General features: G+C 42.3%; 2 protein-coding genes across 7 annotated transcripts; both read left to right on the top strand.

The window, feature by feature from the left end:
• The first annotated feature begins 313 nt into the window (after window positions 1–313).
• On the top strand, window positions 314–4,219 carry LOC108033037 (pickpocket protein 28). 2 transcript variants are annotated; one of them, XM_017107164.3, is made up of 4 exons: window positions 314–507; window positions 1,308–1,974; window positions 2,625–3,219; window positions 3,708–4,219. In XM_017107164.3, the coding sequence occupies exons 1-4, from the start codon at window positions 314–316 to the stop codon at window positions 4,073–4,075; spliced, it is 1,824 nt and encodes a 607-aa protein (XP_016962653.1). In that variant the 3' UTR covers window positions 4,076–4,219. The 2 variants fall into 2 exon arrangements, with proteins under 2 accessions (XP_016962653.1, XP_043949054.1); XM_044093119.1 differs by having other exon boundaries at window positions 2,625–3,282; window positions 3,708–3,765.
• Window positions 4,220–7,385: 3,166 nt separating this feature from the next.
• On the top strand, window positions 7,386–25,252 carry LOC108033179 (glutathione hydrolase 1 proenzyme). Of its 5 annotated transcripts, XM_017107419.3 has the most exons (8): window positions 7,386–7,746; window positions 20,073–20,279; window positions 20,836–20,939; window positions 21,287–21,520; window positions 21,602–21,869; window positions 22,487–22,900; window positions 23,217–23,858; window positions 24,428–25,252. In XM_017107419.3, exons 1-8 carry the CDS (start codon window positions 7,688–7,690, stop codon window positions 24,927–24,929), a joined length of 2,430 nt encoding a protein of 809 aa, XP_016962908.1. In that variant the 5' UTR covers window positions 7,386–7,687; the 3' UTR covers window positions 24,930–25,252. The 5 variants fall into 5 exon arrangements, with proteins under 5 accessions (XP_016962908.1, XP_016962910.1, XP_016962907.1 ...); XM_017107421.3 differs by lacking the exon at window positions 21,287–21,520; XM_017107418.3 differs by having other exon boundaries at window positions 21,287–21,869.

Raw genomic sequence — 25,252 nt, 5'->3', positions numbered from 1 at the left:
CATTTTTTTACTCACAACCACAATTTTTTCCGAGTGACGACTGTGCGTGCATCCCTGTTTGCATTCAAGTGTAAACTTTACTTATGCTGCCATGCACTAGTATTCAGCGGCCAGCTGCTTGATTTTCGAAAATTGCAGATGGCAGAGGTGGCCAAAATCAATTTGGTGGTTATCACAGCAAATGGACGACTCTGTTTGCCCTGGGTCAATATGATTAGAGCTGATGACTGCGATGGAAATGCAAGTGGGGCCGGCGGCCGGCAGTGACCTCTATAAATACCGCCGATCCGCCGGAGTCGACGTACAGTGCATCATGAAGAAGTTGACGGGCAGCAGGCGGCGCCACAGTGGCTCCTCCATGTGGAAGAGGGACTCCGGGTCGGAGGACGAGGAGAACACCATCTGCAGCTGTGCGGCGATAAGGCGGAGTGTGGTTTACTACCTGAAGAACAGCACTCTGCACGGCCTGAAGTACATCGCCGAGGAGAGCATCACCATTCCGGAACGGTTAGTGGGTCTATAGTAACGCATTCACTACTAAGTCACTCATCGTAACTGAAAACTGAATAATTTTGGGCAAAAAATATGTCAGTTTAAGGTCTGAGCGGGGCGGAAACCGACAAAGCTCTAGATTTGGTTCCTGGCACAAAGATATGGATTATATGGATGGTCTGATGTGAACGGGGTTTTAAAATTATTTAGAGGCTATATTGTCTTACACATATTATACAAATATTTCTTAATAGTAATAACCAAGTGTGGGATCTGGTTTCCCGATCTTAGGAATAATCAACACTATAGTAGAAATTCATTTTCCTTTTTGCTTTGATTCCTAAAATTTAAAGGATATTTTTATATATATGAATTTCAAAACTTAGCGGCTGCATTGTTTTACACTTACTTTATAAATATTAATTATTATTATTACCAAGTTTAAAAAGAAGGGAAATCGAACTTGGGAAAAATAAACACTATAGTAGGAATACTTTTTATAATCATGGACTTACTGGTTTTTATTGATTGTTCAAATTTCAAGGAGAGCTTTATTTATATGAATTTCCAAATTTAGCAGCTATTTTGTATATAAATTAATAATAATTATGTGCAAGTCATAAACAAATATTTGTTTGGATCTGATTGGGTCACTTGGTAGGGAATCAGATCATAGAAAAATCAAACACTTTAGTAAGAATACCTGGTAAGATCATGGAGTTTCTGTCTTTACTGGTTTGGTCACTGCATTGATTTTTAAAATTTAATGGATAGTTTTTTCAAGCCTTCATATCATTTCCCACACCTTTTCTCAGGGTCTTCTTCGGCATCGCCTTCGTGCTGGTGGTGATCCTCTCCGGGTTCTTCATCTCCAACGTGTACGTGAAGTGGAGCGCCTCGCCCATAATCATCTCGACCAGTGCCAAGCAGAAGCTAACCAGCAACATGCCCTTCCCGGCGATCACCATCTGCAATCTCAACCAGGCGCTGCTCAGCCAGGTGGACCGCATTGCCCGGACCAGCACCAACTTCTCCCTGCTGATGGGCCTGTGCGACCAGGGCGGGGACACGACCATCTCCTACATCGGCACCTGGAAGTACTTCAAGGCGATCCTTGTGGAGGTGGCCCAGCCGTGCGAGAAGATGCTGCTCTACTGCAGCTTCGGCTCGCGCGAGGAGGAGTGCTCCCTGCTCTTCACCTCCATCCTGACGGACGACGGGCTGTGCTGCAACTTCAATGCCCTGGATCCCTCGTACCTCATCCGCAACTACAGCGACGACGTGAGGTGGGAGCCGGCCCAGCCGAACTCCCGCTACGAGCCCATCGACTGGACTCCGGAGAAGGGCTATGCCCGCAAGCTGCCCGAGTTCTACTATCCGCGCATCTCGGGCGGAACCGGCATCCGGATGGGCCTGACCGTCGTGCTGAACGCCTCCATAGCGGAGTACTACTGCACCAAGTCCATGAGTGTGGGCTTCAAGGTGAGACTGGGATTATTGTTATATATACGAGTAGATCATTAAGGCCCGAAGGTACACTCAGCGAAAAATACCGTGCTAAAAACTAGTAAAAACAGCCTTGATTTAAGAACGATTTCAGCTTACCTTTTGAGAACATTCGTGCTCAAAGAGTTCTCAAGTTGAGCATATTTCGAAATTTTAATATCTACCAATTCAATCAATTCTCTATTAATATTAATATTATTGTTATTTAGATATATTTCGTTTCAGGTTCCAATACTAATTTTTCTTACTAATATAATAAAAACCAAATTTAATTTATGAATTACTCGTTCTTAAAATCACGCCTGCCACTTTCTTACTTTGTTTTGAAATCGTTCTTGTTTTTAGTACAAATACGGCTAGATTTAAGGAATATTTATTCTTGATTGAAGTCCGAAATGTTCGGGAACCTAGTATTTTCGGTCTTGAAAATTTGTGCTTGGTAGCTGTATTCTGTATTTCCAAGCTTGGAGAAATTTGCACACCCAAATACTGTATATTTTTCTGAGTGTAGATCTAAAAAGCATACCACATATACATACATATTTGTGTTCTTAAAAATACCGAAAATCTTAATAAAGAATAGGTTCCTAATTAGATATCTTCTTTGCAAAACTTTGCATTTTAAGGTCCTTGTCCACAATCCTGCCGAGCTGCCCAAGGTAAGCAACTATGGCTTCGTGGTGACCGCCGGGCGAGAGGCGCGCATCCCCATCGAACCGGTCTACGAGGATGCCCTGCCCACGATACGGTCCATCAAGAAGTCGGTGCGGCGCTGCCTCTTCTCCGACGAGAACAACCTGGCCTACTACCGGACGTACTCACGCAAGAACTGCGAGCTGGAGTGCGAGGCCAACCTGCTGCTCCGCGAGTGCAGCTGCGTGCTCTACTACCTGCCCCGGATCGATCCCCTGGCCCGGGTGTGCGGGCCCAACGACAACCAGTGCACGGACCGGGTGCAAACGGAGATCGAGTCCTCGATGACGAACCTCTCCTGCGAGAGCTGCTGGCCGGGCTGTTTCGAGCTCACCTACAAGGCGACCCTCTCCACGGCCTCGATCGTCTCGGATCCCCGGTTCCAGGCCGGCGAGAACCTGCCCGACTACATTTTCCACGGGCCGTACAGCAACGCCAGCGAGATCTCCGTCCTGCACTTCTACTACATGACCAACATCTTCCGCAGCACCACCAAGTCGGAGATGTTTGGCTTCACCGAGTTTCTGTGTGAGTTGTTTTTTGGCAATGATTGGGGGAGTGAACTCAATAAATTATAAGAGACATTTAAAGGTAAGATCATTATTCCCTTGAAGTTGCTTATGGATGGCCTCAAAAAATGTGTTACCATTGTTTTCGTTTTGATTTTGAATGAGTAACAATTTTTAAATAGTTTTTGAAAATATTTTATTTATAATTAGTAATAATATTAAACATAAGTATTCGCAATTTATAATTTATTTTATTATTAATCTCATAGAAGTACTATTTTACAATTAACTATGATGTGCACAAGCATTTATTTAAATATTACATTTATATTTGTATAAGTAATCCTGATATTCCATCTGAAGCTTCAAAATGATGAATGATTTATTAAAAAAAGATATGTTTTTAGTAACACATGGAAATATTGTTTAACAAATAACTTAATTTAATAATAATTAATTGTAATATTCTACTAATGCAAGGACTTCTACTGTAACCTTTCCTTTTAGCTAATACTGGCGGCCTTCTCGGTCTCTTCATGGGCTTCAGCATCTTCTCCGTGGTCGAGATATTCTTCTACATTACTGTCCGTCCGTACTGCGCCTCCCGGACTCTCCGGCAGCGCCACAAGCGGCGCCTGGAGCAGCTGCGCTGGCTGACTCCGGTCCGGATGCCTGGCCGCAGACTTCTGCGCCGGAATAGAGGCGTCCTCGGCCGGAATTCCAATCCCCCGCCGCCCGCCTACACTGATCTGCAGAAGAGCCGCGGGAAGCTGGGAAAGCCGGAGCCGACCAAGAGGAGTCTCTGGCAGACGCTGCACGTTCGCCCAGTGGACCGGGTGGACGCGGAACCACCCATCTATCCGTACCTGAATTGAGCACTCACTGGAAAAATATCATCTTGCTTAGATGAGTTGAAAAAGAACGCACAGCTTTTTACTTTCCGTGCACACAGGCCCATTTTATGGGTAACTTTAACAAAACATATAGTTACCTAAATGTAAAAAAGGTTAACAACTATTAAAAATAGTGAATTGTATTTAATGCTGCTTTTGTTTGTATTTAATAGTATGGTAAATAGTAAATTGTGTTATGGGGAGAGTAAATATTTTGTGGTTAAATTAGAGATTCGAAGATTAACAAAATAGTTACTTGTATTTAATGCTGCTCCAGTTACTATTCAAGAGTAAAACTATTAAGGAGATCAACTATTTCAAGGGCTAAATTGTAGATTCGACGATTAAGAACTATTAAAAATAGTAAAACTACCATCAAATGATAAATTTTAGGATAAATTGAAGACGAGCTTAACTATTGTATTATACATTTAATCCTAAAACCTAATATTTTCAGATTTGTATGTTGTTGAAAGTTTAGGAAAGGACGTTTGAACAACACATAGACGTAAGAGTGTAAGTGTTGTGCAAAGTTAAAGCAAGAAACTCGTAATAAATCGTAATAAAACACAATTTCTCTCTCTGTAGCCACGTTTCCTATGTTCCTATTTATTGTTCTTGTAGAGTCCAATGTTTATGGCCCAGAAAACAGCGCAACAATAAATAGACCAGCGGCAAAAACAACAGAAAAGGCCAACGAACGCCGAATCCACGGGTGACGTGACCTCAGCGAGCACTGAAAAAAATACTATCAGGAAACACCAAAATAAGCCATTTAAAGACAAGAGCTAGCCAAGAAGGGAAGCATGCAACCTATAGGAGGGACAAGTGCCAGGGAGTTCGTACATCAGTTACCACCCTTACTAACCTCTTTTTTCTTTCCGTGCCAAGGGAAAAAGGCGTCTGGAATGTGGGCTGTACCGGAAACTTGGACTGCGCCCACTGCGATTGCGGATATCGGATAATGGCGCTAATCGCCACGCGACTCCAATTTTAATTGATACCTTGCTCAGTTTCACTGGCTGCCCTAACCAGGTTAGGTTGCTGGACTCCGCCAAACAGTAGAAAATGCCGTCCAAAAAATATGGTTAAATTATAGTATTCTATAATAAGCTAAAATATACCATAAATAGTAATACATTAGTATTTATATTAGTATTTAAATCTGTTTTAATTTGGTAAATGTTTTCTTTTATCTGATAACTAGCTCCACTGCACGGTTATCTATTATTATATATATATTTTATTATATATGTACATTTTTTATATCTTTATTTATATTGATATATATCTTTCGCCTTCCTTGCAGAGCAGTCAGAGTTCGCCTTATCAGCGGTCTTGCCCTGGTTTCGCTTTTGGCTCATTGTGTGCCAATTGAAACTTAATTGAGAGACCATTTTGGTATTGGCCAAAATTCGCTGCCGCTGTTGTTTTTGGCCAACGAAACTCGAACACGAAACGAGCAAGAATTTCACAGGGCTGATGTCACTTCTTCGGCTTTTTCTGCGTTCTACGAGCTGTTTTCCGGGGCGGACTGGCTGCGGGGCCCAGTGACACCACTCCAAGCGGGCGCTCTGTGGGATCTCCTGAAAATCCTCACCCATCAATGTCAAGTGGCCGAGTGTGTCTGTTTCTGCGAGTTCTCGACTGCACTTCTCACATCGCTCTAAGTACATAAGTGGCTCGTTTTGCCGTCCCCCTGCTACATTCTTTTAAATTTAAGATACTCCCTCGTTTCTCCCTCCTCCCCGCGCGGCATAGTTTATTTTCCTTTCTTTCTTGTGGTAAGCCCCGCCGCCCCGCCGATCTTTATTACACGGCCAGATGGAATATCTCACATAGCGCTTCCAATTCTTTTTCAATTTTCAGTTTTCAGTTTTCGGCTTTCGTTCTTCGATCTTGGGATTTTCCTCCTTTCGAATGGGGATTGTAAACAAACAAGTGGCGGATTGTTTATACGCTGGCCAGAGGAGTAGAGGAAATCGGCGTGGGGATATGTAAGCAAGGATCAGTGTTGAAGTTGTGGTTTTGGAATTTAAGAAATACATGGAAATACAGAACGGATTGATTTTAAAAAGATGCAGTTGAGTACCCCCCTCTCGCAATAGCAGGAATTCCAACTACGCTCCTTGCTGTCCAGCCCATAAACCCTACTTTTCGCCATTGTATCTTGTCGGTCCGCACAATCTATGTCTCAGTCTATACCATATATCCATCTCGGAACATTTCACTTTCGCCGGCCGCTGCCTCCAGTTTAATGGGGCATATTTTATCCGGCCGTGATTCATGCGATTCGTGCCACCGCAGACATTCCCGCAAACTAAAAACACATGTTGTTCGTGGAATCCGGACAACTATCTGCCGGAATGGATACAAGATCGTGGATTAGCCATGGATTTGTATCTCATTTTGACTGATGCTGTGCGCAATCCTTGGCTGTGCATGTGAGAACCTACGACACTCTCCCTACTTTCCTTAGATTTAAATACTAATTTTTACTTTTTTTCCTTTGAATTAAACTGATTAATGGCTATCCACGTTGCTCATACGCCGCGTAGGCCAGGCGATGTTTTTTTCGATTGGTGGTAAAATAAAACAATGAAATGCATTGCTCACCTACAGCGACAGTCATTTCCTTTTTGGTTATTTATCTTGTTTGGACAGTGCAGCTCGAAAATGTAAGGGTTTTAAAAATAGGACATTTTAACAGTCCCGTAAGTAATTCGAAAAGTCTGTAGGTCTCGACAGCTTATTTCAGATATGTTTAATCCTAACTACAAATACAAAATATTAAAACAAAATTGGGCACTGTAGGGTAGGGTGACGAACTTGTAAAATCAATCAATTTTTCTGGATGAAGGTATTTAATGATGTAGATTTAATATAATATTGATTTTAGATCGCGTTCTAGCATAATTTGATTTTCATAGTAATACCTTCGTAGCTAATACAACACCATATAATTTTTTCAAATTCAAACCGGAAAAGTATATTTAGTATAGGTGTATCGGAAGCCTTACAGCTCCGTCGCGCACTGTCTGTGGATGCTCGAATGTTTATGCTTACGGCAGCAACAATTGGCCGGCCCACGTGGGTGGATTTGGATTTGGATCTGTATATAGCTGCGGCCGTAGCTATGAGGTGGCATGGAATGGTAATGGCGATGGTAATGTTAATGGGAAATGGGGCCGGGCTCTGCCTCTGCCGGCGTCGCCGCCGCAGCTTCTCCGGACGGCATCTCCGGCGGAAAGTGAGAATTCAGTCGGAAACTGAACGTCGCGAACGCCGCCGCCACCGAAATTGTCGCTGCCACAGTCGCGGCAGCAAGCAATCAGCAGCCTGCAATCACAAACCTGCAAGCTGAAACCTGCAACATCTAAAATAAATCACAATCGCAATTCAACTCAATCACCTATCGAAACTCATTAAGGGAATCCAGCCGTGTCGTTCTCATTATATTTTTTTCAAATTTTTTACTGTGCGTGCATCGGCATAAACGATTTGAATCGCCAGCTGGCGGCATCCGAGATCCAAGAGCTAGCGAGGAGGTGCTGATCCCACAAAGAGCACAATAAAATCGGCGAAAGTTGCAAAATGCATTCCACGGCATGCGGCGTAGGAGCCTCGGCCACAAACCTCTCAACACTGCAATCGTAAGTTCAGCCGGGGTCAACCCAGTGTTGGAAAAGTATTTAAATACGAATTTTGCTAAATCGTTTACACAAGTGTCAGAAGTTTCTATATAAGTGGAAAGATCAAATGGATTAAATGAATTATGCGACTTTATTTAACTTAGTTATTTTTTATTAATTCATTTTAGTTTAATTTTTTATATTTAAATGCATAACTAGATTCATAACTAGGAAAATCAAATGGATGAAATGAATTATGCGACTTTATTTAACATAGTTATTTTTTATTAATTCATTTTCGTTTAATTTTTTATATTTAAATGCATAACTAGATTCATAATTAGGAAAATGAATTATGCGACTTTATTTAACACAGTTATTTTTTTAAATTCATTTTAGTTTAATTTTTTATATTTAAATGCATAACTAGATTCAATAATTCGTTCTTTCTGGCTTGAAATACCGAGTTAACCTTTATTATTTTTACGAACTACAGTATTTCAAGGTTCTTATGTTTTGTTTTCACTAAAGAGAAGTTCCACAAACTAAATATAAATAGCATAAACAAAGATTTTCAAAATTTTGTCTGGTTTCCAAAGGTTACCCAAACGAAATGTTTACTTGAGTATCTTCAAAACGTTTAAGAGAATTCAAGGTAATCAAAAACCCGAATCGTTTTGATTTTGTTTACATTTACATGCCATCCGCCGACGTGCCCATCCTTTTCTTCGTGTGTACGAGTGCTTCCTTTGGATGTTTTTGTTGCTGTTAGTTCAAACTTTAAGTTTCGTGGATGTCAGTGGACCGCAAAGCAATCCATCAAAAAAATGGAGGAAATGCGGGGCGTGGAAAAACCAACAAGTAAATTTTTGTGTTGTATTCTTCCCCCCCGATGGACGGGGGATGGAGAAAGGATGGCGGGAAATCGGTGGAAATCTGGGGGGCGGGGTCACACGCTGGGCCGTAAAGTAGCTCACAAGAAGCGCAATGTAAACAATTGCTCACTCCGCTCGTTTCCCACTTTTTCCGCTTTTCCTGCCCATCGATGTGTGTCAGACGGACCGAAAATAGTTTTTCAGGATGATTCCGGGCGGCGCTGGCGGAGCGGGGGGCGTGGCAAGCCACATGAAAGCGCTACAGAATGTGGAGCACTTGAAGATACAAAACCCGAAAAAGAAAACAAAAGCACGGAGTATCTGGTACTGGGAGAGCATTTCCACGACCACTTAATGAGCCCGCCAAGAGCCCCCAGCCCAAATTTTCCTCTTTCCCAGGCGCGGGGGATTAATAGGTAGTGCCAATCAAGTTGTTGCCCAATTCACAAATCCAAGAACTGACAAGTGACAAGTTCAGATATGCACTCGCAAAAATTTAAGGAACTACGTTGGGTTTTTTAAACCAAATATTTGGCTTTCAAAGTTAACCACAATGAATTAATGCGAGCACGTGAAATATAGATATCATTCACTTTTTGGTTTCTTTATTGATTTTGAATTGATAAATTTCATAAAATCAGTAATCTAACTAATAACAAAAAATGTATATAAGAACACATAGCTGACTTCTACAATTTTTAAGAAAAGCGAAGGAGCCTAACATATTTTTTTAATCATAGCCAAATATTTCTTGGAGTGTAACCACTGGATATGCAAAAAATAAATCTCGATTTCCACGCCCCCTTCTCGAGTGCGAGTGAGGGGGCAGATCGGGCCAAGGTTAGCTGGTTAAATAAATTTGTGACGTCACCGCGTCGGCGTCGCCAACAGCCAACAGCCAACAGCCAACGCACCGAAAATAAAAAATTGGAATTGCAAGTGATGGATGTGTATTTTCCCTCTGCATTCGCACCTAAAAAGCAACGAGAAAAGCCATTTATTTCATTTGGGTTGGGCCCGTGGCCATTGATGGGCAGCTTTGCTGGGGATCGTGGTTGCAGAGATGATGTGTGTGCATATGCGGGGAAACCCCCGCATTCCAGTCGGGGCTCTTTTTAAATAGCTGGGGACTGTCTCCTTAATTTTAAAAAATATAAAACAGAAGCCACAGGCCAAGGCTTCTTAATTTATTTTCCCTTTGTACAAGCAGTTATTACGGCGCATATTACCTTTCAGTTTTTAAATATCAGCATTTATTTAGTTCATTGTTTCTAATCTGCATGTTTTACACTTGAAAGAGTGGGTAAACCCATTCTAACATTGACAAATTACAATCGCAAGTGTCAAAACCATGGACTTTGTTCAAATATTTATGTTTAGCTTTACAGATCCGTACTCCATGACTACAAATTTTGACTTCCAGCACATTTTCAATCTTTTTCGAATAGATGCCCACGCAAACTTGTGTTTACAGTAGCTGTGATTTAGTATGCAAATCGCTGTGGAGGGGCACGGAAAAATAAAAACAACCTAAAAGGGCAGATAAAGCAGGGTCAAGTGTTGAGTTTTATTTTGTCGAAACAGTGGGACGATGCCTCGTGATGGATTCCCTGCAATTAGCCCATTGTCATGTGGATCGATGCGTCGCCGCCCACTCCGCCCCCAAGCGTGCTTTCCAGGTACAGTGAGGCCCCCTCCCTGTGCACCATGCACTTGGAGAAAATCGGCGTGGCATGGCTAAAACATATCTATTTTTTATTTGTGAGGTGGGATCGAATTGAAAAAAAACTATAAAATATATATGTTAAACACTCTTCTGGGCGTCGCTCACTTTGAACTTTTAGCCTTCCCTGGAACGCATAGATTAGTTCCTACGAAGTGTACCCAAACTGCGCTGTGCCGCTGATAATTTGTGAAATTTCTTGACACACATTCGGACTCTTTCCGTGCGCTCTTTTCGTCTGTCGCTCGGCGTCTGCTGCCTTTGATTAGTCCCTGGATCCAGCCTCTATGTGGCACACAGTCCAGCACGGCCGCTGTGGCAAATTGCACGCCATGGCAGCACGACAGCGCGCATGCAAAATAAATATAGTCAGCATCTCTGTATCTGTATCTTTGTGCAATTGACATGCTTCCATGATCACCATCCTCCTTCGGCGTTTGGCGCTCGGCGCTGCCTTTTGTCCGCTGCGCAGCGCTTATCACAGACAGACAACGGCAAATGTCAAGCTGCAGCGGAAATCTGCGTGCCCCCACAAAGACACGCATCGGAAAAGCGCATGGAAAATGAAAAATACAATAAAACAGCGCGCACAGGCCGGCGGATGTGTGGAGACGATGGTCAAACGATGACCACTTCAGCACGCACAGCGAAACAATCTGGCACGGACGCGGTCAAGTCGATAGCTAGGCAAATTGGTAATAGATGTATAGAAATATATCTGAAAACATGAATGGAAATATATCTGAAAATATTGGAAGCATATTTTTTTTTATCAGTAGACCACCCACTTAGGATCGATGTACGAAGAAAGTAAAAATACCATAGTGATTACCTTGGTTTGAGATTTTCAATATTCCTCAAAAATAATCATTATTTTTTGCTATAAAACTTACTAAGAATATTATTTCTGACTCTTATTTATGTGTTAATAAAAAAAAGTATTTTTTTTTGAATTAAAAAAAAACTCAAGGACTACAGAGCCTGAAATATGATGAATAAGATATTTGAATATATATAGAAAAAAGAAGACAGTAAAGGTATAAATAAATATACTTGAGCTCAACAGTTTGGTCTCAACAGATTCAGAATTTTGCATTAATGATTTAAAGTTCCTTGGTTCATTAGTGGTTTAATTGGAAAATAAGCATGATCTACACTGTATTATAAGGAGAATATTCTGTAAATCTAGGATTCATTGGATGAACTATATTGACCTCTGAGTTGATTCTTTGATTTACAATTTTTTTTAAATTTTGACCGTAACTTTGCTTAGTTATTATAAAGTGTACAATAACTAGGCCTTTTCTTCAGTAATTTTTTGTATATAATAAAATAAAGAACACTCATATCGTTATTTTCAATGCTATATTTTCACCCTCTGCTGTACTGCGAAGCCAGCTAGCTAACTATTATTAAACTTCACCTGTTTCACCACAAAGAGCTGCCAAATCCAATGATTTTCAAAGGCGAGCATCCGAAGATACTAAAGGAGTCAGATATTCTGAAGAGTCAAAGAGCAACAGATGGGGTGCTTTCTCGATAACAGGAAACAAATCAAAGTTGCCATGGGCATAAATATATCATTCTGAGGCAACATCCTTCGTCCCGACTCACTTTCCCCACCTTCGAGGCGGTTGCAATTAAAGTGGTTTGATGATGTCACTGAATTGTCTCACATTTCGGATTTTCCCTCCATGTTATCATTTCTATTTTTTTCTGATTTTCTCCGTTGGTTCGGTTGGTTTCGCTTTGTTTGTTTGGCTGAGCCTGTTTAGTCGCCTCGCGTCGCTTTGTGTGACCATTTTTGTGTGTCACTGTCAACAAATTGCTCTTAATGGCTCGCCGGCGGGTGGGTGGTGGCCACGCCCCCCGGGACCCACTGGAACGGGGGTGGAACAAGCCAAAGACAACCAAGCCAGCCCGAGCTCGCGAAACTAGCATCCAGAATGATGGCAATCACGGGAGCTGTGTGTCCACCGGGGTCGTCTAATTTTTTGTGATTTCCGCACCGCCAGCAACAATTTGCACTGCAGCGCGGAGCAACAAAAAGTAAAATATAGTAGCAAAAAAAAAACAATAGCAGCAGCTGCGCAGCGGCAGCGACGCAATTCCGCTGCCCACTTGGCTAGACGAGAAGCCGGCGCAGTCAGAGATGCGAACATCTTTTGGAAATAGGGCTAGATACTTTGCAAGGGGATGTATCCAGTAGATATTATCCATGTCAATACAAAATAAATTGTAAATATTAAAACAAATACAAAACGTGGTAAATCCAAGGATTTCATATTCAAATTACATATTTTTTGATATGGAATAAAATTTATTGCAGTTTTTATTTACTTGGATTTTAAAAATATTTAATTTGACAAGTATAGTTGAAAAATTAAATATTGCCTTTAATGGCGTAAACTATTTGAAAATAATATTTAATATTTTAATTTTGAAAAAATGTTGATATAAATATATTTTTAAACAACATGTGCCATTTTCTTTTTGCTTTGTACATTATGTTTTTCTGTTTGGTTAAAGTATTACATATATATATTGTTGGTTGATGTTTGCAGATGTTTGCTTGCACTATTCCTTTTAAAATGTAACCAAACTTCGCAGATTTGTCTATTTCTTTGTATTTTGAAAACAAAGCACTTAAAAAATGCTTGGGATTATTCTTTAATAAAATAATAAAAGCAAATGTTATTTCTAAAATTAAAAAACATCACGTTAAAATGGTGTTATTTTTTAATATTATTTATTTTATTTCTTATTTCTATGGGTGTGTATTAAATGCAACGTATAAAGTGTTTATATCCATGAAACAAAAAAATAAAAAATTTCAACTTTTAATAAAGTTTACCAGCTCTATTGTACTTTGCCTAGAACTTAATTCATTAGGTTGTAAAACGTTTAACAGTTTTTGACGTCCTTCCATGTTTTGGGCGCATTGATTTACCCTCAACAGCCCTAGATAACGTTCTGTGGCAACATTATGAGGAGTTCGGCTACTGAAAGTTGAAAACGCAATATTTCTCACTTCGAAAACCGCAAAAGTGGGCGGGAAACTAGCTAGATGGCCAGCCCCCGCTCTGCCGACGCCGCCGCGAGCGCTGCCGCAGCGCCGGCGTCATCGTCATCGTCGGCGGCCGTTCTTAATTCAGTTGACCAACAGACGCAGACGACGTCGCAGACGCAACACGCGACTAAAAAACTGCTAAAAAGAGTTAAAAATATAATTCAAAATTATAGAATTCCTCCACAGTTATATATAGCAGCGATATATATTCTCGTAGATCCCACGCGAAGAATCTTCACCGAGCTGCGCAATTTTTAGTGAACTGCAAAAAACGCGCGCGTTTTCGGGGAAATCGCACGATTTGAATAATTCCAAAAAGGTGACAAGAACATAATTTTAATTCCTTTCGTTTTTTGTTGTTGTGCTGCGTGTGCGTATCAGGATCGCAAAACCAAAGTGTGTTTTATTTTTGTTGCACGTTTTTTCTTTTTGTTTAATGCTGGGCCGGCACTCACCAGGTTCGCCCACCTGAAAAAACTGTCCACCACAGAGAGCGGAAAAAATATAAAAAAGATACGAATGTATATGTAAAAAATACGTTGGCAGCAACAAGTCCAAGTCCAAGTCTAGGGCCAAAAACACGGCGTGTCTTTCCGTTTCATTTTGCAATTATTATATTTATAAATAACCGAGAAGTAGCGGCGAAACAAAGGCGTCGCCGAAGAATGAAAACCAAATAAATGCCAGACGCCGCAAATGCCGCCAAGTGCGCCAAAAAATTATAATATTTCCCAAAAAAAGAAGGGCAAACACTTGTTGAGATGCACTCTTGTTGCTGTCTCTGCCGAAGGTCGTTGGAGTTTGCACATAGAAGTGGGTGTATGTGGGCCGCCATTCGAAAACCTGGGAACGGGTAATCATTTGTCAGATTCCCGAAATGCCAAGACTAGAATCTGGGCATCCGAAATGGAATCGACTCCACAACTCAATCGAGGAGTGGCATTTGCAACTAGGAATCGATTGAAGAAAGGGCAGAACTCGATTTTCCATTTATCACATTTATGTAAGGCTTACTATAATAATGTTTTTAAAAGCAAGCAGAAAATGATTTTATTTTTTGAAATTTTTCCAATTGCATTGTTAAGGTTTTTGTATAAAACAGAATTTTTTTAAACTGCCAAACGTTGGTTTTTTATACCAATATGCTCTGAGCCTTTGAGTCATTCTAGGAGTACTGATAGCAAATTAACTTGCTTGTTTATAGGAAACCGAAAAAACTTATTGAAATAATTTAAATTTCTGTAAAATATATTATTTTTCAAAATACCAAATCTTTGTTTTTATAACTGGTAAGCTCTGAAAAAACCTTTTTTTAAATACTGATAGCAAATTTATAGGAAACCGGATGTAATGGGGGATTAATTAAAAAACATCCCAATCCGCAAGGGTTTAGAATTTTTTTATACACCGAGTATATTTTTAAAATTATTACGATTTATCGAGCAGAAATTCTGAAATATTTTCCCAACTATGGTGTTTCTTTCTACTGAAACGTGGGTTTGCCCATGAGTGATGCCATGGGGAATTCGTAAAACAATGAACGATATGAAAGCGAAGAAAATAGTCGGAGGAAGTCAGATAGGAAATGGAACTTCTTACGCTATTTTATCGCCTTCTCAAGTGATCACTGTGTTTCACAACTATCTTCATCCACTCGGAAGCAGCTGCAAAAATATTATGTTTCCAGCGAATCGCGCAAGTACCTCAACATGTGAGTGCTTTGCCTGCAATGGGCTCAGTTTGAAGTTCCACGAGAGTCTATTTTTGGCACTCGTTAAGCCCCCAATCTTCTCATTGGGTTACAAAACCCTGACCCTAGCTGCGGGGATCAGCGAAAGCCAGAATAGAGAGCCGAGATAGGTGCAGTGGAGTGGAGTGGGGCCCAGGTCCCTTTGTCTTGGGGTTATCTCCTGATCCCGCATGAACTCGCCGGCACCCTTTCGGGTGGCGGTGTTTGTTCGGCCCGACTCTTGGCTTGTTTCGGTTCCTTTTTATCAAGCTGATTCCCCGGAGACCGCTCAATTGTTGGCTCAACAGATCTGGGATCGGGCCACTTAGTCTAACAGTAATCGACGCTAAACGCCGTCTCGTTTCGGAGCCCCTCGCTGATTGCTGACAACTTAATCAACGGAGCAGCTGGGATGGGGCGCGGTGGGACGGGGCGCCGAAGAAAGGCCGGGCCAGCTAGTATCTGGATCTGGGTGTCTATCCACAACGCCCGGAGCACTCTGCCCGGCCACCACGCCATGCACAGTATATGTGCACCCGCATTCGGACTGCGCTACTCGTCCGCCGGCAGCGGCCCTGAACTTTGGGCGGGATCAATTTGCACTGTCACCAATTCGGATTGGAAAACGCGAAATGTGTCAAAATCCGCAGAGGAGCCCCACAACGACGGATCTTTGTTCTAGACGTCTGTTCTATGGGAGGCCCCTGCCTCCTGGCCATTACCTCGTCTCGCTCTGCGGCGGAGGACTGAGAATATTGCCCTGGCGACGACTGAATCGGTTATCTTTGTGCTGGAAGGGCTAGAAGGGCAAATTCAAGTGTGTACCATGACATACAAATATATGGGTTTGCAACCGGTCTTTAGGGCATCTGTAGTCTAACCCGCAATAAGGGAACTAGTGTTTCAGATAGGGCTAGAAAAATAACATTCTTTTATTAATAAGATCGATCAATTGTATCTCAAAAAGATTAGAATGAGCTTAGAAATATTATTTTAGAGTTTCATCAACGTTATTTGGTTTAAAGCCTAACCCGACGCCTGGGAATAATTTCTAAACAAACTTGCCTTGTAGTAATGGCTGGGAGTAATAAGAGTATTTAATTAATAAGACTTCACTTTACTTTTTTGAGAACAATTTAAATTCTTGGTTTTGAAGATTTTAAAGTGTATTCAACGCTTAAAGCTTAAACATTTATTTGAGTTTTATCAAAGGTACTTAATTTAAAACAGAACACAACTAATAAGATTATTTAATTAACAAGAACCCAACATTATTTACTTATTTGAGAACTAGTTACATACTTTTTCTTGCGGACTTTGAAATGTATTAACATCAATACATTTTGTATCCCAAAATGTTTAGTATATAGACTTAGGAATATTTTTTAAGCTTAATCAAGCTATTTTCCTTAAAACAGAACATTAACAACGCTTTGTTTAATTGACTTTGATATGGTTAGTCTCTTTACGATCTCGTAAATTTCTGGTTGTTCTAGATTTCTGAAATTCGCTTTGTGGCATCCAGGCAAACAATCATTCAAATATTTTCATATTTTCACTGCCCATTCGATTTCGAAAGATGTTTTTCGAGCAGAAGTGAACAAAACTGAGTAAAAATAGAGCCGACTCCTCGTAAAGCTGGGAATGGGGTCAGCTTGGGGTCGGCGGCTGCAAAAAAGAAAATGTTGCGCCTTTGGACATAACAATTTTTATGCACTATAATTTGAGAGTTTTTTAGTGAGTCACTAAGGCGTTTGTCACCCGGCTTAAAATTATGCCCACTAATATTTATGTATGTACAGATGGGCCCACGGCCCTAGGAGTTTTGATTTATTTGCGCCGTTCTTCGTGCATTTTAATTGTTTTGGTTTGGTGAAGTTGTTGATTTAATTAACCACCGAAACGATTCGCCTGGCATCCGAAATGCAAATTGGACTTGTGTCGCCGTTTGATTGGGCTTGGATACGCCCGATCAACCGTGATCTATGGCCACATGCCCTTGTCCCCTTGAAAACAAACAATTATCCAGTGTTTCTGCGGGAAACGTACTCGAAATATGTTTAATCAAGATCCAAAAGGTATTGCCTCTGGATTGAATACTTCAGAAATGTTGTTTTGGGGAAAGTGATGTTTAGTTTCCTTTTATTCTGCTGTTGTGCCGTTCAAAAGTTTCGAAACTATGCGTTGTATCATAATTTGTACTAGCCGATCCACACTTTTTTTTCCTACTTGATACATTTTATTTATTCTGTTTGATGCCTCGGAATTTTCATTATTCGATAAGAAGTCGGGCAAAGATGAAGGCCAGGCAATTATCTTAGCATTCCTTCGCCTTGTAAATATAATGGGTAATTAATATAATGTATACTTACAAATTTAAAACATATGTACCCACGTATTTGGGCATGGGTGTGCTTTTCATCGATATTGCTTGTCGGTCACTTCCCATATTAGCACTTGCCCACCCGGCGAAACCATCAAGTTTTCCATCTTCACTTCGGCATTTCGAAATTATTGCTCATACACCAGTCTTTCCACGTAGGAATAATGATAGACAATACCAATTGTAAATATTTGGACGGCTGCTAATTTGGCTTGAGGGCGCTGCGCATGCGCCAAAATTAACAAATATTTGGTTGGTAAGTGGATAGAAATTCAATTGAAGAAAGGGGAATGTGTAATTAAGTATTATAAATAATATAATATTCATGCAAGAGAACACAAACAACAACGACAACAATAATCATTACTTAAAAATGTCAAAATATGTTAAATAGAATGGTTAGTTACAAAATGAAAGGAATTATGTGATAGCTTTCCACGAACCGCTTACAAAACTTAGTTGCAATTGAGTAATTATCCCTACCCAACGGCCACTACCAACACGCCACCTGTCGTTCGCTTCCTGCGAAACAGCAATCAATAAAAGTGGCGGAGAAAAGGAAATATTTGCGGGTACTTAACGAGCTATCGTCATGGCATCGCAACTCTATTTTGGTGCCATGTGCCATTTTTCGTGGGCGCAGCGGGGAACAAGTGGATCGTAAACCCCGATTGCATTCCGAATGCCTCATAATTGTGGTTTGTTCTTTCGGCCCACCGACCATTTAACGAAAACGAAACGAAATTAAATGCAGTTGACCCAAAATAGCGCGAACGCCGGCCTGCCCAGTCCGCGCAAATCGGCAGCAAAGTATTATTAACCAGAAAAAAGTGGGGATCATTAAAAGTGCCCACTAAAAAGGGTCATACACTTAAAGATTCTTCAAATTCTTAGAAAAAATGTTCTCATTGTGATGTGCCTATTTTAATGCAACATATCTATATTTTTTTAACTATATTTTTTATTTAAAATGCAAAGTTTATAAGAATATAATTTTGAAATGTGTGGTAGATAGCATTTTATTTTAACAAAAAAAATATTCAGATTCTTAGAAAAAATGTTCTTGTTGTTTTAAAATCCTTAGTATCTATTATTGTTTTGACATTCTTTAATGATCAATTTAAATGTTGAAAATTATTGTTGTTAATGTGTGGTAGATGGCATTTTCTTAAGGCGAATGGCCCGTAATAAAATTTTAGCCCTCAAAAAGTTTGAGTTGCAAACCAGCTTGACTAACTTAGTGCCTGCATTTGAGTGCCCCCTTTTGGGGCACCCTGTTTTACGAGGGGCTTTCCCTCTTAAGCATGTGTCGTCATCAGTGCGAGGGGGTTGCATGGGTGGGTTCAAGGGGGGCTTGGGGGCATCGCGAGTTGCAAGTGCGAGTGGCGACGTCAACAATTACCAATGTAGCCCAGGTCAGGACCGGGTGCAAAGGTGCTGCTCTGTCCGATGTTTCTTGCATTATTTCTGTTTTTTTGCTGCCAGCAATTAACCCAATTCCCGCGAGCAATGACTTTGGGCCACCGCCGGCCAACACCACCCACTTCCGCCCACCAAATCCCGCCACGCGAGCTCACAATCACAACATTCAATTATGGTTATGGTCGGAACAACAAAAGAAATCCACTCGCTCGATTGAGGAAAGTGCATTTCCCACTGCCGCCGCCCGCGTCGCTGTCGACGCTTGTCTGACCCATTTTTAAACGGGGCACGCCCACCCAAGCAGCACGGGGGCGGAGGGCGGTGGGCGGTGGGTGGTATTGGGTAGCCGAGCACACAAACCACATCCTGCCATCAAAGTTGGCGATGACGACAGCGATATAGTTGTTGTTTGAGTTGGAACAGTGGAGCTTCCCAGAGACAACCAGGGGATTTCAGTGAGGGTTTGATCCTATCCTGTTATATCTTTCAAAACTTAATAGCGTACTTATATCCAATAAGACCTTATATCATTTTAGAAATAAAAATTCTTTAAGCTATAAAATTGTTATCTGATATAGACTATTAGATTTTGTAACCTCATGGTATTATTAAGAATACTGAAGCTACAACGTTGTTTCCAACATTTTCCACTCCAGATATAAAAACAAATGCAATAGAAATAAGACTTCTGAGAAAGTTTTTTATTTTGATAGATTTAAAACTGAAAAAAAAAATAGTTTTGCTTGAAGGTGGTCAAAAATATATACCTTATGGAGTTAGAAATGTATCATTCAATGTGTTTGTCTTCTGACTCAAAATATTTTGTAATAGCCCCCACAAGGCAAGAAATATTACAATACATCTCTAGATTTTATTAAGATATTCCTTACCAAACAATGGTTTTAAAGATACAAAGTTTCTTTGAAGCCTTTAGAGTTCGACTTGTGGAGGCTCCTCTGTAGTTGTCGTTGCCGTTTGTCGATGACTGAGAATCGCTTGATTCTGTCGGTGCTTTGGGCGCTTCCATTTGCCGTTTCAGTTGGTGCTGAAGCCTGCTGGCGAAAACTGTTGCACATTTCTGAGCGCCGAGGATACTAAACTGTTGCTTCTGTTGACACCTTGATTTCGCTTTTCTCCAACTTCAGCTCCATCACAATCACACCGGGACCAGCGAGCACAGGACCAGGAGGAGCAGCAGCAGCGGATGCCCACAAAATGGTGCACCACAGCGAGGATGCCATGAACAAGATTCCACTGAAGTCCGCCGGGGGACTGGACTCCGACGAGGAGAAGAATGGGGGCGAACTCATGCAGGACACTGCTGCCGCCGAGGAGGCGCGTCGCGAACAGATGTGAGCATAAAAAGGGGCATTAACTGTGGCATTAAGGTTACAAGTGTCCTTGGGGATTTTGTGGTCTGTTCACATGGAAATCGCATTTAATAAACCTCTCTCTGGAGTGGTGCTGGTTACTTATCCTTTATTTATAGGAAGTCCTTATAAATTGTCACAGCTACAACAATATATCAGTAATAGAAAAAGTTTAACTAGGGGTTTGAAATCCTTTAAAAAAGTGTCTAGAAGTATGCAATACAACATTTCAAAATGCATTTATGGGGGTGCCACACAAAACTCTAAGGTTTTGAAATCTCTCTAAAGATTAATTTGTTCTTTCTAAAAGTTTGGAGTGAGTAATTTCTCTCTGAAGGAATTTATTGTATTTCTGAGCTTGAAATATGTTGTTGCATACTTTTAGACACTTCAAAATCGAACAAGATTCGCTAGGGCTTGACATAAATTAATAAGTGTCTAGAAGTAGGCAATAAAAAACTTCGAAGCATACTTTTATGCACATTTATGACTCGTTATTAATTCCTTCATTAATATTGTAATATTCTTCTCCCCGCAGGCGTGTCAAGGTCCTGGCCTGGATGAAGAAGCTGACCATCGTGCTGATCTGCTTCATCGGCATCGCCCTGATCAGCTACGTGATCATCAGCCTGTGCTTCAGTGGTGAGTATGGGAGTCGGGCAAGGAATTCGGCCAACCACATCCAGCTAACAATTCACTCACCCACTGCAAACTAATACGCAACTCGATCAGAAAATATGTTGTAAATATGTTTACTATAAGTGTACCAACAGACAGACTCTTGGACCTCGGACCGAATTAGTCTCATACCCTAGAAAAAACGAAATCGCTTCTCTTCTGCATGCTTCTTCGATCCATCTTAACCAAGCACCTGGCATTTAATCTAGTTCAAATAATTTCTTCTATTGTGGCACCAAAAGTATTCACATGAACAAAACCCCAACCAAAAACTTTACACCCTAACTCACTAAACAACTACAACAACGAAGACTGGCCAAAATCGAATAGAAACAGCACAACAACCACGACGACGACCACAACAACAACCACAGAGGCAACCCTGACAGCAGCAGCAACAGCAACAGAAATTGCACTTGCCATTGCAACAGCAACAGATGCTGCAAGTAGCCCAGCACCGCCGGCAACAGCAGCAGCAGTAGCACCACCGGCAATTGCAACCAATACTAGCACCACCACCTCCACCACCACAACAACAACAACAAGTACAACACCACCACCAACAACAACAGCCAGCAGAACAGAAAGCAATCCCAGCCCCACACTTAAACCATTTCATTTGACAGATGAGCAGCCACCCGAGGGAGCGGATGCGGACGCGGCCACGGAGAGCATTGGCAACCTGAATCTGGCCTCCGGGAGAACGGCCAGCACGCCGGCGGAGGACGCCCTGCCCAATGTGGCCGCCTCCACGTCGGCCACCACGGCGGCGCCGCCCGCCTGGCTGGCGGACCAGATCAGGATCGACACCAGCGAGCACTACGAGTCGGAGCTCGGGGTCTACCAGCACGGAGCGGTGAGCTCCGACAACCTCGAGTGCAGCAAGATCGGAAGGTGAGGACTTTCAGTTCGTCCTGAGTATTTTTCATGTATTTAGCCAAATTGTGGGCTGAAAAGAAAAGAAATCCATTTAGCAATGCTTTTACACAGTCGTTTTTTTTCATTAAATAGAGTTCAAATTAAGAGGGACTAAAAGTATAAGAATTAAAAAAATCAGTCTTTACTTTAACAAGTAAAAAATTTTATATAATATATCCTGTATTTATGCCTTACTTATTCCCTTAAAATCATATAAATCGGTAACTGGAGAGTAGTTTGGAAAGGTATTCCTAAAAAAGGCAATCCTTTACTAAAACCACGTCCATAGAGTCTTTAGAAGTGTCCTCATAGGTATTTTATATCAACCGAAAACTTAGTTTGAGTCAGATGTATTATATTTAAGTCAGCAAACTCGATGATGAAAACTAAATTAGTCAATGGCCTTATGAAGTTCATTTTTTGGGCCACCTTTCAGCAAGGTAGCCATAAAATAAGAAATACATAATATCACAAATCTTAGAGAATCCTGAAACCTATGAGATACGCCACTTTGAAGTCGTTTCCAATCCTTGCAAAGCGACTGTCCTTCATACTTTAATAGCTTGTACTGACCTTTGACCTCTTCCCTGCAGCGGCATCCTGCAGAAGAACGGCAGCGCGGTGGACGCCGCGATCGCCGCCCTCCTCTGCAACGGCCTGCTGACCCTGCAGAGCATGGGCCTCGGCGGCGGGCACCTGATGAACGTTTACGACCGGAAGGAGCAGCTGGCCATCGCCATCGATGCCCGCGAAGTGGCTCCCTACGATGCCACCGAGGAAATGTTCGCGAACGAGCCGGAGGCGTCCAACAGGGGGCCGCTGAGCATCGCTGTGCCCGGCGAGGCGATGGGCTACCATGTGGCCCACCAGAAGTTCGGACGACTTCCGTGGGCGGATCTGGTGGCTCCGTCGCTGGAGCTCTGCGAGAAGGGGTACCACGTGTCGCAGCACATGGAACGGGCTCTCAAATACTCATGGCCGCTCATCAAGGAGCACGAGCAGTACCAGTGAGTAACTAAACGAAAATTCCTTCGATCGGCTAGTATGGACTCGCAGGAATTTTAGTATTTACTCGTATTTAATATATAAACGTATTTTCCTAGTAATTCTCAAAAATGTGTTGAAAGTTAAAAAATAGCGATAGCGATTTTAAATCATTTTTAAGAGCGTCTAGAAGTATGCAATGCTTTTCACAGTACTGATTTAAAGGCATTCTTGACCTTTGACCTTCTCTAACTGTTAAGTTACTATCCACTTCGGAATATTTCACATAAAATTGTTTGTGCTTTAACTGCCTTGCTTACCTGTAATATCCTCCCTCAGGACTTATCGGAACGGAGAGACGGGAAATCCCCATGCCGCCGGAACGGTGGTGAAGCCGCCAAAGAATCTCTGCAAGACATACAAGACCCTTGCCGAAAACGGACCCATGGACCTGTACAACGGAACGGTGGCCAAGTTGCTGGCTGAGGATCTGAAGGACGTAGGCAGTATTATTATACCCGACGACCTGGAGACCTACGAGGCCGACGTGGTCAACTCGATCACCATGCAGCTGGGCGAGGACACGCTGTATGTGATTCCGCCGGTCAGTTCGGGCTCGCTGGTGGCCCACGCCTTGAGCATCCTGCAGGGCTACAACTTCACCAAACAGGATCTGGCCACCGAGGAGCTGAGGGCTCGCACCATCCACAGGTTCGCCGAGGCCATGAAGTTCGCCTTCGCCCAGCGCTCGGAGTTGGGCGACGTGCACTTCATCGACGCTCGAGAGCTGGTCAGCCGGCTCAACAGCGTGGACTTCGGGCAGCAGAACCGGGCCAAGATCAACGACTCCCATGTCCTGCCCGATCCCCAGGCGTACGGTGCCAACTCTGCCCCCCAGGATGATCCCTATGGCACCTCCAACCTGGTTGTCCTGGCCCCCAACGGAGATGCCGTGTCCGTGACCAGCTCAATTAATCAGTAGTGAGTAAATCGAACTAGAGAAGTTATTGGAACTAAGTTGTTTAGATAAAGAAAAGGTTGATTCCCGTTTAAGAAAGTTTTGTTGGATTTTAAATGGTCCCAAAGAAGTGATTTCAGTTGGTTTGGTATTACAAGTAGTACTATTTAAATAAAGCTCCGAAATAGCAACATCATAAGAAAACCTTCTCATATATTTAAAAAAATTATATATTGTACATATTATATTAATCGTTTTCTGAAAATATGTTGTTTAGGGCGGATCGAATTGGGATCTTAATAATCGTAAAGCAATATTGCCAAACAAACTTGGAAAGAAAAATACTTTTTTTTGGCAAAATTATCACAGTAGTTGTCAAAGATATATTACTGAATCTCCCTTTTTTGCCGATTTTCCATAGGACTTATCACTTTTTTCAGTTTAAGCATATCGACCCGCCCTAATGTAGATACTTAAGGTCTTATGGCATTTTTTATGTGACTGGATTAATTTAAAAAGGCCCTTTTAAGATTCTCCTAATATCGATACCTGGGATCTATTTTAAAGTACCCCTTCTTTCAACCCCCCTCAGCTTCGGCTCCGGACTCATTGGATCCCGCACGGGCATTGTGCTGAACAACGGAATGAACGACTTCTCGGTGGAGAACAACTTCTTCGGACTGCCCCCCTCGCAGGTCAATAAGATTGAGCCCCACAAGCGGGCCATGTCCTCGCAGTCGCCGGTGCTGCTGGCGGACAAGGCGGGCGACATCCGCCTGGTCATCGGGGCAGCCGGAGGCAGCAGGATCATTCCGGCCGTGGTGGAGGTGGCCGCCAACGTGCTGTGGTTCGGCCAGGACCTGCGCCGGGCGATCGATGCGCCGCGCTTCTACCACCAGCTGCTGCCCGACGTCCTCGAGTACGAGGAGGGTCGCTTTCCGGAGGCGGTGCTGCAACTGCTGGCCAAGCGTGGCCACACCCTGAAGCCCGTTTCCGGGCTCAAGGCATCCGTGGTCACGGCCATCTCGAGGAACGCCACGGCCATCTATGCGAACGCCGACTATCGCAAGCGCGGCGGAGTCGCAGGCTTCTAGGGTGGCACTCATCCGCCCAGCCATCCACGCACACAGTCACCCACACGTCACACACACTCACCGACACACACAGCACACTCACACTCACACACACCACACTGCATTGAGATTAGGGTGGACCTTCCCAGGCACAGAGAGCAATTTCCATGGAACGAGAGTCGCGGTCTACAGTGAGGGGAAGGCGAAGCAGATCGATTCGCATCAAGTGAAAGTATTTAAGCTAGCTATGTCTTTTTTACATACTATGTATATCGTACGTTATATAAATTTATATGCTACTACCTAACTACTACCTTATACAATAAAAACAAAACGAAAACCAA

Source organism: Drosophila biarmipes, chromosome X, assembly GCF_025231255.1.
Source record: "Drosophila biarmipes strain raj3 chromosome X, RU_DBia_V1.1, whole genome shotgun sequence".
Lineage (NCBI taxonomy): Eukaryota > Metazoa > Arthropoda > Insecta > Diptera > Drosophilidae > Drosophila > Drosophila biarmipes.
Note: the sequence above shows the minus strand (reverse complement) of the source record. Positions and strands in the feature narration are given on the sequence as shown.